Here is a 17,170-nt window from a genome sequence, read left to right as displayed (position 1 = left end):
TGAGAGAGCGAGGGAGGGGCAGGGTGGAAGGAGACACCTAATCCAAGGCTGGCTCCAGGCTCTGAGCTGTCAGTACAGAGCCCAAAGTGGGGCTCTAACTCAGGAACTGTGAGATCATGACTTGAAGTCAGACACTTAACCGACTGAGCCACCCAGGCGCCCCTGTAGCCATAAGTTTTGAATGTAGACACACTTTGATTTTTCCTGTTCTCATGTATGTGTAGATGCCTGTAAAAGGAAGTTTGTTGCTTTTTTGGAATTGCAAAAGACTGGAAACACCTTTAATTAATAATTCTTGCATATCCATGTAGTAAAATTCAAAAAAGAATGAGATAGATCTCTATATGCAGATATGACAGCACCAAGATATATTGTTAAATGAAAGACAAAGGGCAAAACAGAGAAGAGTGTGCTCACATTTATGTTAAAATAAAATGTAGGAAACATCGGAAGAATGTACAACTGTTAAGCATGTTTGTCTGGGGGTCAGGATCAAAGTCAGAGAAAGACATTTCAGCTTGTACCCTTTCCCAGTATTTGCATTTTTACCTTGTGTATCTATTATGCTTTTTTTATTTATTTATTTTTTTAATTTTTTTTTCAATGTTTTTTATTTATTTTTGGGACAGAGAGAGACAGAGCATGAACGGGGGATGGGCAGAGAGAGAGGGAGACACAGAATCGGAAACAGGCTCCAGGCTCCGAGCCATCAGCCCAGAGCCTGACGCGGGGCTCGAACTCACGGACCGCGGACCGTGAGATCGTGACCTGGCTGAAGTCGGACGCTTAACCGACTGCGCCACCCAGGCGCCCCTATTATGCTTTTTTTAAATTAAATCTTAATCAAAATAGCAGTATGACCTTGGAAATTACTTAACATGTCTGCCTCAGTTTTTTCATCTATAAAATGAAGACTATAATAGTACCTATCTCATCAAGTTATCAGGATTAAGTAAGTTAATATGTGTGAAACATCTAGAATAGTGCTTCATACATGGTAAGCCTTTGATGAATATTTGCTATTATTATCATGAACATAGGTTTAAAAATCAAATTGTGCTATAACTTTATTAGTAGGGAGTATTTCTTTATTGAGATTCCTTTGTCTCGATCCTTTTTGCAATGCAGACACAACTAAATATTTTTAGTTTATTTTTTCTCTAATATTTATCTCCATGTTTCCCAATAGTAGGCTCTGATGTGTATATTTTAGATACTATTGACCCTATGATGGAATGTGAGGATTTAGCTTTCTTACACCGTCCCATCCCACCCTAGTTTTCTGCCCTTCATTCTTTAAATACGGTTCTATCCTAATTTTTGGCTACATTAATATTGGGCATTAACATATTTTAACTGTAAATTATTGCTCATTTCTATAACTGTTTATTTTCCTTGAGCTGACAATCCTCTTCTCGTAATTTCTTACTTTCCTATGACCCTTTCTCTTAATTTTCCCAAAGAATTGTAAAGCCACTTTGTACACCGTTTTTCATATGGTTATTCATAATAGGTGACCATTTAGTTACACGTTTTTCTTTTTAAAGAAATTTCCTGGGATACCATTCTGGATTCCTTCAGCCTACTACTGCCCCAAATTGAACTGGTTACGCCTTAGGCCTGCTGTGTTTCTCCCATGTTGAGTACTCTGTTTCCTTGACCCAGTGTGGTCCTCTTTTCTTGGTTTATACTGTTGTTTTGGTGGATACGTCCTCAAGCAGCTTCCTGAGAAGGGATGCATGGGAAATACAACTTTTAGATTTCATGTTTTGATCAGAGTTCTGTTTCTGATGATTTAAACGCAGTCTCATTCCTTTAATCAAAACGCAGTTTGTGATTTATTTGGCAGTGTGCATGAATCAGTGTAGGTCTGTACCTTCAACTTCATTTCTTATGAGAGAAACAATTGGAAGTTCTCCTCAGAGTTATGCTCCCTGAGGCCAGATTTCTTCATCTACCCCAACTGGTCAAAGGCTTTAAATACCCACCAGCACACTGCAGAGTACTCCTGGGGGTACGTATATCCCAGTAGTAGAAAAACAGGCCTCGTAAGCAACTGTTTATTAGGACAGGTTGGGAAAGGTGATAGTATAAAAAAGAGAGGGTGCATTGGGAGTGTGAGCCATTTGCTTATGAAACTTGTTTCCCAGCACTACCTGCCTCAGCCCTGTAAACCCCACCATTATGTTCCAGTGGGTCAAAAAGCCCAGTGTCCAGTGGATAGCATGGTAATGATGTTCCGTGTTCAGGCATCCAGATCCTACTGGCACTCAGCAGTAAGTCAGTGGTCTCTTAGAAGGAAATATTCTCCAAAGAAAGCATAGGTTTGCTTTATGTTATCAGGGCTCTTGGTGGGCTCCATGTACCCCCCAAACTGGCAGAGACCCCATAGACTGTTGGAGGCCCTGGGCCAGAGAGGTGAATTGACAGGGCTTTCTGTAGCCTGGAGCAGCTGCAGTGGGTTCTCCTGCCCTGGCTGCCACGGAAAGCTGGTGGTATTAGGGGTTACTCAGTAAAAGGGTCAGAGTAGCGATCTCAAAAGTGGATATATATGTGTCCACCAAAATATAAGGAAGTTCACCAAACATTGTGACTCTTATTTTTAAGGAGTGAAAGATGCAGCAGTTTGTCTTTTACTTTGGAAGGGGTATCCAGAAATTCCCTAGACCACTAGCCTCCCAGAAGCATAGCTGAGGTGGCAGGTCCCGAACTTCCCAATCACTGGCACATCTGTTCTCTACCAAGGAATCTAGGGCACCATGTTCTCCCTGCTTCCAGGTCCAGTCATCACCCTGGTATTATCAATGTATACTGTTCTGTTCTGTTCTACTGCAGAGCAGAGCATAAGAACCAAAGAAAGTTGAGGTAGTGCTCAGTAGGACAATCCTGAATAAGTCTGGAAAGTCTACACCATCTCGACCAGGTAAAAGTGTAGCGGTCTCTGGTGTTCTTTGTCCATAAAAATGGAGAAAATAGCATTTGCCAGATCAGTCACCAGAGGATAGGTTCCAGTGGTAAGTTTATTTGCTGCAGTAAATAGACTATATCTGAAATGGCAGCTGAAATTGGGGCCACCACTGATTCATTTAGCAGTACAGCCATTCTCCAAGACTCATCTGCCTTCTTCAGGAGCCAAATAGGCAAGTTAAATAGGGACGTGGTAGGAATCCTCACTCCTGTGATCTCTGTGACTTCCTAGGGTGACAGTCTTGGCTTATCAGTTTACTATTTGGAGAAAGAACAGGTAGTTTCAGAGTTCTGTCTATGAGTAAGGGGGTCAAGGGAGGAATTTAGGACTAGAGTTAAGTATGTGTATTATATCTATACCTTTGGGATCTGTAGGAATAACCATAAGAGAGTTCATGGACTCACTGGGCCCATTGTGATACCTGGGCCAAAACTCCCTTTTCTCTCTCTCTCTTTTTTTCTATCTGTCCATTTTTATTTTTTATTTTTATTTTTTTTATCATATGAAATTTATTGTCAAATTAGTTTCCATACAACACCCAGTGCTCATCCTCCCTTTTCTCTTGATGCTATGAGCCCCCATTGGGAGCACAGTCAGACTAGGGCCCTCAGGCATTAAGGTTAGCACAGAGCTAGTCCTATAACACTCTAAATGTCTGCCCCTTCTAGACAAGCCAAAAACCAAACATTGAGCTAGAGAGGACGAACGATGGTTGCCAGGTGATTGTTCAATCACTATATTGTACACCTGTATGTTAACTACACTGGAATTAAACTCTTGAAAAATAAAATACGTGTCTACCCTTTTCACACTGCATGGCTACTCTGGTAAATGTCTGCATGTTCTCTGGGGAAAGGTTAGATTTTCGGTAGGTGCTACTTCAGAGGGCCTTCCCAGGGCCTTCCCAGCCTTCCCTTCATTCAAGGAGCTTTTGGCCTGAGGATTGGATGAGGAGCCCTGTCTTGTGTCACAGTGACCCATTAGACTACATTTCACCAAACCTCAGGTGTTTTCAAGTATGTAGATCAAGGAGAACCTTAAAGGGTGTTCACCTTTTTAGTCCTAGGGGTCCTATGATCTGTTAGCCACTGTCAAAGATTCCTGTGGATTAAATCATTTCTATTATGCTCACAAATTCTGTGGGTCGGAGATTTAGGACACAAAGGGGACAGCTTATCTATGCTTCATGACGTCTGAGGTCCCAGTGGAATACCCAAAGGCTGGACACTGGAATCATCTGAAGGTTCATTTACTCATATATCAGGTAGTTGATGCTGGCTATTGGGTGGGGGGTCTCGGTTCCTCTCCACACCAGCCTTATAGTGTGATCTCTCTGTACAGGGCAGTTTTGGCTTCCTCACAGAATAGTGTCTGGATTCCAAGGGCAGACATTCCCAAGAGAGAGTTACGGGCAGAAGCTATGTCACCTTTTCTGAGTTAGCCTTGGAAGTCACACAGGATCATAGACTCATCCATGTTCTAAAGAAGGAAAGATAAAGCTGTACACTGAGAAGAGTGTCAATGTCACATTGACTTATGAAATGGCTTAGGAAATGGGATACGTATTGGTGCAGCCATCTTTGGAAAACTCATTCTGCCACAAGTAGGAAACATCAAGTTTTTTTTTAAATTTTTTAATTAACTTTATTTATTTTAAGAGAGAGAGAGAACACGCACACAAGTGGGGAAGGGGCACAGAAAAGGAGAGACAGAATCCCAAGCAGGCTCCACACTATCAGTGCAGAGCTGTATGTGGGACTCAAACTCAGAAACTGTGAGATCATGACCTGAGCCAAGATCAAGAGTCAGATGCTTAACCGACTGTGCCACCCAGGCGCCCCGGAAACATCAAGTTCTTATCAACACAACCAATCCTGGTTAAAGTGGACTTAGCATGGATAGGGTTTGTTGGTCTTTTTCAAACAAATGGTGGTTGTCATATTTCATTAAATATGTATACACACATTAAAATGTGTGCACTTTACAGTATACAATACATAAATAATGCCATCAATGAGCATATCTGAATGCATGCATGAAATTTAAGAAAGTTTTATTTCATTTCAGTGTTCTGTATGGTCATGAGGATTGGTCATCTCAAAGATTTTAAGTTACAGTCATATGCCATTGAACACATTTTTACATGTACTGTCATACTTGTTATAAATAATGACTATTGAGCTTTTTCCGGGTTAAAACTTCTTGTTTTGGTTTGACTTTTTCTATTTAGACTTAACCTCTATTTTTAGTAGACACGGTATTTTTATTTTCTAACTCTAAAGATGAATGAACTATTTTCTCTTGAAAGTGGAATGTTATTTGGAACTTTTCTCAGTTTTAATAGTACCACCAACCTTAACAGTCTGCTTGAATCTGAAAGTTAAATGAATATTACTGAATTACAGAATGCAGATAGTATCAACACATGACAATAAATTTGTGGGTGGGTGGGAATACTCTGCAGGAGGTAGCAAGCAGTTTCTCATTGAAGCATTTAAGGAGAGAGAAGCAATTTTTAGTGAGTAGTAGTTCAGATAATTGGGCATTTCTCAACGCCATTCCCCATGCCCTCTATCCTCCAAGCACATTAGATGACTCAGTCTTTCTGGAACATTTATACACAAAGTCATTGCACATTCCATTTTTTCTTCTCAGAATATCACCTTCCTCACCCATTCTCTGAGAAGCAAACTCCTGTTCAACCTAAAAAACACAAATCAAAATCATCTCTTTTGCGAAGCCTCTATCATACCCCCAAAGCCAAGATCTCCACTTGCTCTTTTGTAATCACAAAGCACTTTGTGAATAAGCTACTACTCATGCTACTACTACAAGGCACGCTCCTGGGAAGGAAGGGAAGAGACAAATAAAGGGTGAGTAATATCTCCTCTTTGCACACTGTCCTGTACTCAGCAGTCAAGAATGGCTTGTTGCTTAAATTATCAATCCTAAAAATGTGTCATTCCAAGGGTGAAGGAGAGCTGTTAATAATACAGATTCCTGGTCTGACTGAATCAGACTCTCGGGAGGGTGGCCCTTTTTGATGAACAATCCAGGTGGTCTTTGGAACAGACTTTGACAAACACGCTGTAGGCTGGGCACCATGTTCTCTCCGAAGAACTTACCGTAGCTTCTCCTATTCTTAGTCAGCCTTGCTTTTTGTTTTCTAAGCCATTTGTTTGATCTTCAAGTTCTTCCACAAGATTATTTTCATTTAGCTTTCAGGTATGGATACAGATTCTGGAGCCACCTGCCCTAGAATTTAATTTTTTTTTTTTTTTAGCTGACATGTAATTTTGTATGTGTTTGTTAAGTTAACGTGCATTAATAAGGTGTGTGCGTATACACAATTAATGAAGTCGAGGCATATGAAACATTATGGAGTTTATAAATGGCTCAGTTACACTTTTTATTCCACAGTGTTTTCCTGATTATACATTTATATTGTCCAAAACTGTCATTCAAGTTACACATCATAGCTGACACATATATCTTACAGGATTTCAGAAAATGGGGAATTATAGGATAAAATATAATTAGACCCATGTTCCAGTAGATAATGTTTCAAGAATTCATTTTCTTTTTTTTTTTTAATTAAAAATTTTTTTAAAGGAATCTCTCCAACGTGGGGCTCAAACTCACGACCCCAAGATCAGAAAAGTTGCATACTCTAGGGGCACCTGAGTGGCTTAGTCGGTTAAGCATCTGACTTTTGCTTAGGTCATGATCTTGTGGTTTGTGAACTCAAGCCCTGCATCCTATGTGCTTGAGCCCTGCTTCGGATGAGCCCCACTTCTCTCTCTCTCTCTCTCTCTCTCTCTCTCTTTGTCTCTGCCCCTTGCTCACTTTTGCCCTCTCTCTCAAAAAAAAAAAGGGGGGGAGGGGTGCCTGGGTAGCTCAGTCAGTTAAGCGGCCGACTTCAGCTCAGGTCATGATCTCGCAGTCCGTGAGTTTGAGCCCCGCGTCGGACTCTGTGCTGAGAGCTCAGAGCCTGGAGCCTGTTTCGGATTCTGTGTCTCCCTCTCTCTGACCCTCCCCCGTTCATGCTCTGTCTCTCCCTGTCACAAAAATAAATAAAAAGCGTTAAAAAAAATGTAAAAAAAAAAAGGAATATGTTGCAGGCTCTACTGACTGAGCCAGCCAGGAGCCCCAAGAATTCATTTTCTAATCAAGTTTACTTCAGAAATTATTTAATCAGCTAAATCCATTCTAGCATTATGTCTTTCAATACTACCCTCCCTAACCAACTGAAGTCAGTAAAGAAACTGGAAGAAAAAAAGTTTCTCCATTTCTGTTTCTTAGATAATGTCTAACATAGACTCGCTCCCCGATGTTTAAATGGATCACATGTATTGTGCAATGGTTTTTTAAATGATTCAGTAAAGGAAGAAAGTGAATTCTGCCTACTCTGCCCACATGATTGAAATGCAATCCTGAAGACACAAAAGAACACACTCAAGAGGGTACTATTAAAATATAAATCCATTGTGATAGGCTGCAAAGAATGCTATTATAAATCTTGATAAACCCTAAAATAAGATAATGGAAAAATAAGTCATAATAAGTACATAATCAAATATTCCACATCAAATGATGATTGTATCTTCCCTTAATAAACTCACTGAAGTCTTAGCCCACTTGATTCTGTCAACTTGGTGCGTAAATGCAAAAGTCAAAAAATTTTTTTCTACCAGGTAGGCATCAAACAAATATATTTTATCACATTCTTCTTTTTGTCTTCACTTTTTAAAGAAAATGATTTCATGCAAGTTTAGGCAGCAAATGACACAGACAATAGTGAAGGTTATTTGGGTGATAATATTAGAAATTGGGAAATGTTGCCTTTGCAAATGAGAAACAAAAAAGGTCAGAATTGAATGAAGAAGTTTCTCCCAGGGAACGCTCATTGTCCTCTATGACCAAAGACATCGTGTCTGTAAATTCACCTAAGTGAAATTACATCCATGGCACCAAAAACCACCCCTGGAGCCAAATGGAGAGAGAAGGGAACAAGCAAAGACTTACAATGCACTTCTCTGAGAAGGTACCGGGAAAACAAAGCTTTGCCCCAGCCTGCCTTGACCCATCAGTCTTCGGGAGGGCTACACCAATTCCATTCCCAGAGAATCATTACACTGGTTCTCTGAGAGAGGGAGGCAAAAGTCAAGGCATCTTCCTTCCCCCCAAAGCAGGGAGCTCCAAAGAGAGAAAAGTGGGAAGCCCTAGAGATAGAGACACGGCACAGCGTGGGGCAGTGGTTAAGGACACTCTGCAATCTGAATCCCAACTTTCCCATTTGCCATTGTGACTGAGGGAAAGTTTTCTTAAACCTCTGCCCTCGTTTTCTTCTGTAAAACATAGGTGATTATAATATTTGCTCACTTGGATTAAAGTAGATTTGCCATGATGAGATGCTTCACATATAATCAATAAATGTTAGTCATGATGATGAAAGTGATGTTGCTGATGATATGGTGGTCTACATTATCATTTGTGCCCCTCCCCCAATGGTGAGCTATTCATGGTGGAGCTGTTATAGTGCCTGGAAACCCATCAGGTCTGAACAGTCCAGAGAGAAAAGGAGTCTCTGACTGAATTTCCAATTTTTCCCCCCCTGGAACACTGCTTTGGATTGGTATTTATTACTTATTTTAAAATTCTTAATCTACGCTGATCCACCTGAATTGAGAAGGGATCTAGGGAGAATCTGAGTTAGGCTTCACAGAAATTTTAAAAGACAAATTAATGGGAGAATCAAAGTACAAGAAAATGAACAATAATGAGTTTTAAGAACTTAAGGTTTGCGTCACTTTTTTTGATATTGTTGTTTTTGAATGATTATTTGTTTGTTTTGACAGAGAGAGAGAGGCGGGGGGGCAGCATGAGTGGGGGAGGGGCAGAGAGAGAGAGGAGAGAGAGAATCTCAAACAGGCTCCTTAATGCTAATAGCTGATGCAGGGCTCGATCCTGCATGAGATCCAACCATGAGATCATGACCTGAGCTGAAATCAAGAGTCCTGAGTCAGGCTCGCTGTTGAGCATGGAGCCTGCTTAAGATTCTCGCTCTCTCCCTCTGCTCTCCTACCCCTCTCACAGTCTCTCTCTATATAAAAAAAGTAAAAATCTTCCTTTTAAGGCGATGTGAGCTTTAGAAGTTACTAGAGTATTATAAACTCATATTTTAATAGTTTTGGGTTTTTTTAATGTTTGTTTACTTTGAGAGAGAGAGAGAGAGAGAGAGAGAGAGAGAGAGAGAGAGAAACACATGCAGGGGAAGGGCAGAGAAAGAAGGAGAGAATCCTAAGCAGTCTCCATGCTGTCAGCGCAGAGACCAACATGGGGCTCAAACTCATGAACCATGAGATCATGACCTAAGCTGAAACCAAGAATCAATTGCTTAACCAACTGAGTCACTTAGGCACCCCTAAGCTCATTATTTCATCTATGATACTCTTGGAAAGAATGTGATGCATGAAAAAAAAAATACTTGAATTTTGATTACAGGCATTTTTCCCAATGTAAAAAAAAAAAAAAGACTTCTAAAAATCCACCAACACTATCTCAAAGTATCCTAAAGGCAGGATGCCTGGGTGGCCCGGTAGGTTAAGCGTCTGACTCTTGATTTCAGCTCAGGTCATGATCTCACAGTTTGTGGGATTGAGCCCCAAGATGGGTTCCTCACTGATAGCCTGGAGCCTGCCTGGAACTCTCTGCCCCTTCCCCACACATGCGTGCTCTCTCTCTCTCAAAAATAAATAAACTTAAAAAAGAAAAGTATCCTAAAGGCAAGGAATATTTCTTTTTTCCCATATGAAACCACAACATACCTAATACACACTCTACTCTCTCACTGAAAGTTTTTATCTGACCTTTCCAGAAACATGTGGATGTGACTTCTGGTCAAATCATAGAATTGTCATTTGGTGGAGGTACTTCTTTTAAACCCATCCCGCCCCCACCCACCCACCCCCGAAAAAAAAAAATAGCAAGGCTTCAAACTGAGTTAATTTGCAAAATTTAAAAATCTGCCTTAATTACATTTGGTGCTTGTTGTTATTCCCTAAAATGTTTAGTGAACCCCTTGTGTTGAGCGTAGCCATTGCAAAAAACAGTCCAGTGGATTTTTGTTTCACACTTCTTCCCTTCAAAGAGCACAATCAGGTGCCACCTACTCTCACTTGATACACTCACTGACCATGGTATAGAAAAAAAAAATGTTTTAATAGAAGTAAAGGAGATGTCCAGCACATTGTAGGAAGTAATAAAAACATGGCAGAGGCTGCTTATGAACACTAAGCTAAGTACAGGTCTCCAAGAAAGGACCTACCACAACTGTCCATTTTGCTGGCTGGAATGGTTGGCTCAGTCAGGCTTCCCAGACACTTCCCCAGTGCTCAGGATCTCTTCTGGGAAAAATACTGCAACAGTGTAGTCCTGTCTTCTGCTAGGTCCTATCTTGATGTACTTCCAAGAAGAGAATCATAGAAATATAGAGCTAGACATTATTTTGGAGATTTTACAGATGAGAAAAAATGAAGTCCAGAAAACAGAAGTAATTTATTCCAGTCCAAACACCCAAGAGATAGTAGGACTGGAGCCCTATCTACTGGCCTCCATGGCTTCTGAGCCTAACAGCTGCTTTGGCAGAACTCAAAATTCAGGATTTCACAGAAAGCTTTAGCTTTATATGTCACATTGTTATTTACTTACTTATTTTTAAATTTACATCCAAGTTAGTTAGCACATAGTGCAACAATGATTTCAGGAGTAGATTTCTTGATTCCCCTTACCCATTTAGCCCATCCCCCCTCCCACAAGCCCTCCAGTAACCCTCAGTTTGTTCTCCATATTTATGAGTCTCTTCTGTTTTGTCCCCCTCCCTGTTTTTATATTATTTTTGCTTCTCTTCCCTTGTGTTCATCTGTGTTTTAAAGTCCTCATATGAGTGAAGTCAGATATTTGTTTTTCTCTGATTGACTACTTTTGCTTAGCATAATACCCTCTAGTTCCATCCACATAGTTGCAAATGGCCAGATTTCATTGTTTTTGATTGCTGAGTAATACCCCATTGTATGTATATACCACATCTTTATCCATTCATCCCTTGATGGACATTTGGGCTCTTTCTATACTTTGGCTATAGTTGATAGTACTGCTATAAACATTGGGGTACGTGTGCCCCTTCAAAACAGCATACCTGTATCCCTTGGATAAATACCTAGTAGTGCAATTGCTGGGTTGTAGGGTAGTTCTGTTTTTAATTTTTTTTTTTTAATGTTTATTCATTTGTGAGAGACAGAGAGAGACAGAGTGAGTGGGCAGGGGCAGAGAAAGAGGGAGACACAGAATCTGAAGCAGGCTCCAGGCTCTGAGCTGTCAGCACAGAGCCCGACACGAGGCTCGAACCCATGAATCATGAGATCATGACCTGAGCTGAAGTTGGACACTAACTGACTGAGCCACCCAGGCGACCCTCTATTTTTAATTTTTTAAATTAATGCACCAGCTTGCATTCCTACCAACAGTGCAAAAGAGATCCTCTTTCTCCACATCCTCACCAACATCTGTTGTTGCCTGAGTTAATGTTAGCCATTCTCACAGGTGCAAGGTGGTATCTCAGTGTGGTTTTGATTTGTATTTCCCTGATGATGGGTGATGTTGAGCATTTTTTCATGTGTCGGTTGGCCATCTGGATATCTTCTTTGGAGAAGTGTCTATTCATGTCTTCTGCCCATTTCTTCACTGGATTATTTGTTTTTTGGGTGTTGAGTTTGATAAGTTCTTTGTAGATTTTGGATACTAACCCTTTATCTGATACGTCGTTTGCAAATATCTTCTCTCATTCTGTTGGTTGCCTTTTAGTTTTGCTGATTGTTTCCTCTGCTGTGCAGAAGCTGTTTACTTTGATGAGGTCCCAGTAGTTCATTTTTGCTTTTGTTTCCCTTGCCTCCAGAGACGTGTTGAGTAAGAAGTTGCTATGGCCAAGTTCAAAGAGGTTTTTGCCTGCTTTCTCCTCAAGGATTTTGATGGCTTCCTGTCTTATGTTTTAGTCTTTCATCCATTTTGAGTTTATTTTTGTGTATGGTATAAAAAAGTGGTCCAGGTTCATTCTTCTGCATGTCATTGTCCAGTTTTCCCAGCACCATGTGCTGAAGAGACTGTCTTTATTCCATTGGATATTCTTTCCTGCTTTGTCAAAGATTAGTTGGCCATACGTTTGTGGGTCCATTTCTGGGTTCTCTATTCTGTTCCATTGATCTGAGTGTCTGTTCTTGTGCCAGTACCCTACTGTCTTGATGATTACAGCTTTGTAATACAGCTTGAAGTCCATACACTGTTATTAAGAGAACACTAACTGTATGTACAGAAGGTAAATATCCAGTTATCCAATCATTAAAATAAGATTTACATAACATGTTGTGGATTTGTTACATATAACAGAAAGTAACCAAATTTACTAAAATTTGAAAATATTTCTGTATTAATTTAAAGAAATTTAACTACTATGAAAATGGCTTCATCATCTTGAATAAAAAAAAAACTTATATAAGTGTGTTATTATTAATTCTACCAGCATTTTTGAGATTTCACTATTACCACGCACGGCCCTAAGTGTGAAGATGCAGGGGGAAAAAAAAAGAGCCCTCTTCCAACTTGCCAGCAAATTGAGGAAGCTGATAGAAAACAAACCAGTGGGATCCGGTGATTACAGCTATGGCTGCATGGGGTATGATGCCTGTGGCAGGACAAATGAGGGGGACTTAACTGTCACATGAGGAAGAGAAGGTTCCTCCAGACAGATGCCCCAGAGCTGCATCTTGAAAGAAGGGGACTAAAAGGAAAAGGGCATTAAAAGAAGAGAGAAGAGCATGTACCAGCCAGTAGGTGTGACAGCACGTGGAAGATCTGGGGACTGTGTGCTTCTAAATGGCTGCATCCCACAGGAGGGGGAGGGCAGATCCTGAAGAGGGTTGTACATCATATTGAAAAGTTTTTATTTTAACCAGAAAATAGTGGGGAGGTGTTGACAAGTTATATGCTGTAAAATAATGCGAATCAAATTCTACTATAAAGTCACTGGTTTGGTTTTGTTTTGTTTTTCTTCTTCTCAACATCCGAAACTTTGATAGAACATCTGGGAGTTGAATGTGATAAAATCACCAGCATCCAGCTGTAGAGCGGATAGAAATCTCAGTTTCCTCATCTGTAAGATAAGAGATCATTTTAGGGTTGTTGTAAGAAGCACATGGTTAAAGCCCGCTAAGTATTTATTACAGTGGCTGGCATATTGTAAACACTCGATAAGGGTAAATTTGCACTGTGATCATCATTATTATAAAAATCTGAATTGGAGGGGCATCTAGCTTGCTCAGTCAGTGGAGAGTCCAATTCTTGATTTCAGGGTCGTGAGTTTTTGTCCCATGCTGGGTGTGGAGATTACTTAAAAAAACAAAAACAAAAACAAAAACTTAAAAAAAACCTGAATCAGAGAAAATGGACTAGAATGCTAATGGTTAATTTTAACATCTAGAGTTAAGAATAATTTTCCAAATCTGCTGATTCTGAATTGCTTAGAGTAATTGGGTCCCTTCAGAGAGAACTACTTTGTTAGAGGCAGCGCTAGGAAAAGGCATTGGTTAGCAAAATGCATTGATTATGTACTTGGGGGAGGAACTTTTCTGCTGATTTTATTGTCCAAGAGAATGTAAGAAAAGAAAACTTGAGTTTCAGCAGTTGAGAGCAGCATCTGAGGAGAGCCAAGTGCTTGATTTGGGAGTTAAAAGTGGAAGAGGAAAATATCAAGGTCCATAGATAGCAACTTGGGATAAAAATTAACTTTTTCTTTCTTTTTTTTTTTGCTTGGCAGGCCCACAGAAAAAAGAGAGTATATTATGCTTTTAATTTGCTATTACATTGTATCTAATTGTTTATAATCTATTCTCATACTGTAATTACTGAAGATTATTTTTTGCTACATTTTTGTTATTGGAATATTTTCTGTAATTGTTCCAAATTGAAAATTTGATACATGGTTTAACAATTTCACTTTGGTTGTATTAAAAATTAGGTGGATCAGAATTAGATTTACCATGTGCATAATACCATCTCTCTATTAAAAAAAAGGACTACCTCTCAACATTTTGTAGACTAATAGTTTTATTTTCTGTGTTCTGTTTTGTTAGTGCTCCTATATTCCTCCCTGTAAGAGAGAAAATCAGAAGAACTTGGAAAGTGTCATGAATTGGCAACAGTACTGGAAAGATGAGATTGGTTCCCAGCCATTTACTTGCTATTTTAATCAATTTCAAAGGTAAGCCGGTATTTACATGTGCATATTAAAATGATTTGTAGCCTTTGTAGTTTATTACAAAATAAATCGTGGATTGTGCTCACTTGACAAAATATCTGACCTGGAGATAGTCTCAACTCTTTCTAGCATGGAGTTAGGGAAGCCCCTTACTCTACAGGTGGGGAGGTAAGTGAAGAATCTGCAGGACAAAGAGAGAGAACTTGTGTCATGGCGCTACCCTCTGGATACCCTCAGAATGCGCTTTCAGATTGGAACACTAGATACTAGTGGTATTTCCTGAGAATTACAGATTAATGCACATCAACTGAACCACATGTGGATTTGCGAGCATTTGGGGGCGCATCAAATCTTACCTTTCCTTTTCCTTTCTATTCCGATGAAGTATCACGAAAATGAGTTCACACCATGAAAACTTACTTGACTTAGAGACAACTCACATTATGCCATATGACCACAGATCGCTGGACTAGAACACTATGGTACCCACCCTGATTAATCATACTAATTTATTCATTAAACATTGAATGTTCACAGCTCCTTGCAGTACTCTCCTCTTAGATGTTCCGCAGTTACATTAAGCTTTCTTTTCCTCCCAGAGTCCCTCTTAGTGAAGGGCACTCCCATCGACTTGTTTACTTAGTCCTGAGAACCGTGAGTAATTCCTAATTTGCATTTCTCTTTTACACACTATAACTTATATTTGCCGTCATGCACAGTGACTCTTGTCTGCCTTCCCTCTGCCACTGTCTTACTTCAGGTCCACATGATTTCTCAGCTCCAACAACACAAAAGTCTTTTAACCAGTCCTTCCACCTCCCACCTGCCCCCACTCCAAGCCCATTCCTCATGCTGCTGCCAAGGCAATTTTTCTAAAACGTGAATTTAATCCGGTTACGCCTCATGGTTTTCAAAGTAAAGTCCGAACATCTTGGCATGGCACATGCATCAAGTACCTATGGTTGCATAACAAACCACCCAAAATCTAGTGGCTCCCTACCACAATGACTTACTATTTCTTACAATTCTGTGGGTTGGCTGGGAGGTTCCCGTGCAGTCAGATGATGGCTGGAACAGCTGCGTGGGCCAAGATGGCCTCGCAGGCCCAGCACTTGGTACCGGTGTGGCTGAAGTTTCTCACTTCTCTTCCACTGGCTTCTCATCCTTCAGTAGGTTAGGTCGCCTTCCTTACAGTATGGTAGCTTCAGGGCAGCATTTCAAGAGAGCCAGGCCCCGGCTCTGGAACTTACATAGCATCACTTCTGACACATTCTATTGGTCAAAGCAAGTATGAGGCCAGCCAGATTCATGAGGTGTGAAAATCAACTCTGCTTCTTGAAAGAAGCTGCAAAGATTTTGTGGCCGTATTTAATCCACCACAGCATGGGCTCCTCAAGTTCTTGCCCCAGTACCATCTTTCCAGCCTCATCTTTATGCCACTCTGAACTACGTGCAGTTCCCAGAATATCTTATATGTTTATATCCATGTCTCTTTATTTGTTTCTCCTGCTTCCCGACTGCCTTGATGAAGACCCCTTTTCTGAGTTGTTTTCCGTGATCTCCAAGTTTGGTTTGGTTGTATATACTTAGGAAGCCATCTACTGCATGCAGACGGAAAACGGACTCAAAGTATCATAAACAATTGGGAAATTTATTATTGCATACATTAAGAAATGCACAGGTAGGGGCGCCTGGGTGGCGCAGTCGGTTGGGCGTCCAACTTCAGCCAGGTCACGATCTCGCGGTCCGTGAGTTCGAGCCCCGCATCAGGCTCTGGGCTGATGGCTCAGAGCCTGGAGCCTGTTTCCGATTCTGTGTCTCCCTCTCTCTTTGCCTCTCGCCTGTTCATGCTCTGTCTCTCTCTGTCCCAAAAATAAATAAACGTTGAAAAAAAAAATTAAAAAAAAAAAAAGAAATGCACAGGTAGATCAATATTAGGGTTGTTTGATGCAGTAACCTAACAGTGGCCTCAAGAACCCAGGTCCTTTCTGGATCTCAGATCCACTCATGTTTATGATATGCAGGCATAGCAGTGTCCAAAGGCCAAAAGAAGACTATCTCTTTTGGTATGTTTTTCTTGGAATTAGGAAAGCTTTTCTCAATTTCCCATAGCCGACCTCCCCTTAGGTATCCTTGTTTAGAATGAGTTCTCTTGCCTACTCATAAACCAGTCACAAGAAAGAACAATCAGAATGTACCACTGAGTTGGGGACGGGGCAATAGCTCCCAAGCTGGATGGAGAAAGGGTGCATGCCTGAGCAGACAGGAATGAAGAAGAAGGGACGATATGTTGTGGAGCAGCCAAAAGTGCCAGTTACAAGGTGTGTTTTCCATGTTCTGTTTACACAGCTCTATCCTGGGGTTTGCAACCCTCATTTCACATGACTATGTCAGAGGAGCTTAGAAAAAAAAAGGCACCACAAACCAATGAAATTAGAATATCTGGTGGTTGAACCTAGGCATTAGCATTTTAAAAAAATTGACTTTAGGGATTCTAATATACCACTAGATTGAGAGCCACTACATTATCCTTTCACTTATCACTCTCTACTGGAATCGTCTATATACCCGTCTTCCCCATGAGACTGTATACTGGTTAATGATGTAGCACATCCGCTTTGGCTTTATATCCCCGGGACTTAGCGCAATGCCTGGCTCTTAGTTAATAAAAGTTTGGTGAATTAATGAATGAATGAATGCAATGTGCCAGATTAATAAGGAGGAATTTTGGGGGGAGAAACTGGTTCTTATGCAAATAGAAATTTGATTTCATCAGCTAGAAATGAAAGCGGGGACGACCTTGAAGATGGGATGGCTACACTAAAGAAACCAAGGCTTGACAATATAGATACATAAGGCGTGTAGGTTATATAATAAGTAGTGGTGAGCAGTTC

The 17,170-nt window shown here is 40.5% G+C and overlaps 1 protein-coding gene across 1 annotated transcript in view; it reads left to right on the top strand.

Annotated features, from left to right (window-relative positions):
- Positions 1-17,170, top strand: part of KCNMB4 (potassium calcium-activated channel subfamily M regulatory beta subunit 4) — a 65,256-nt gene that overhangs the window by 14,992 nt on the left and 33,094 nt on the right. The window contains exon 2 of the mRNA XM_025926713.2: positions 14,152-14,279. Coding sequence (XP_025782498.1) covers positions 14,152-14,279 — 128 coding nt within the window. The remainder of the gene's footprint in view (positions 1-14,151; positions 14,280-17,170) is intronic.

Source organism: Puma concolor, chromosome B4 (assembly GCF_028749965.1).
Source record: "Puma concolor isolate L17-30 chromosome B4, mPumCon1.1.hap2, whole genome shotgun sequence".
Classification (NCBI taxonomy): domain Eukaryota; kingdom Metazoa; phylum Chordata; class Mammalia; order Carnivora; family Felidae; genus Puma; species Puma concolor.
Note: the sequence above shows the minus strand (reverse complement) of the source record. Positions and strands in the feature narration are given on the sequence as shown.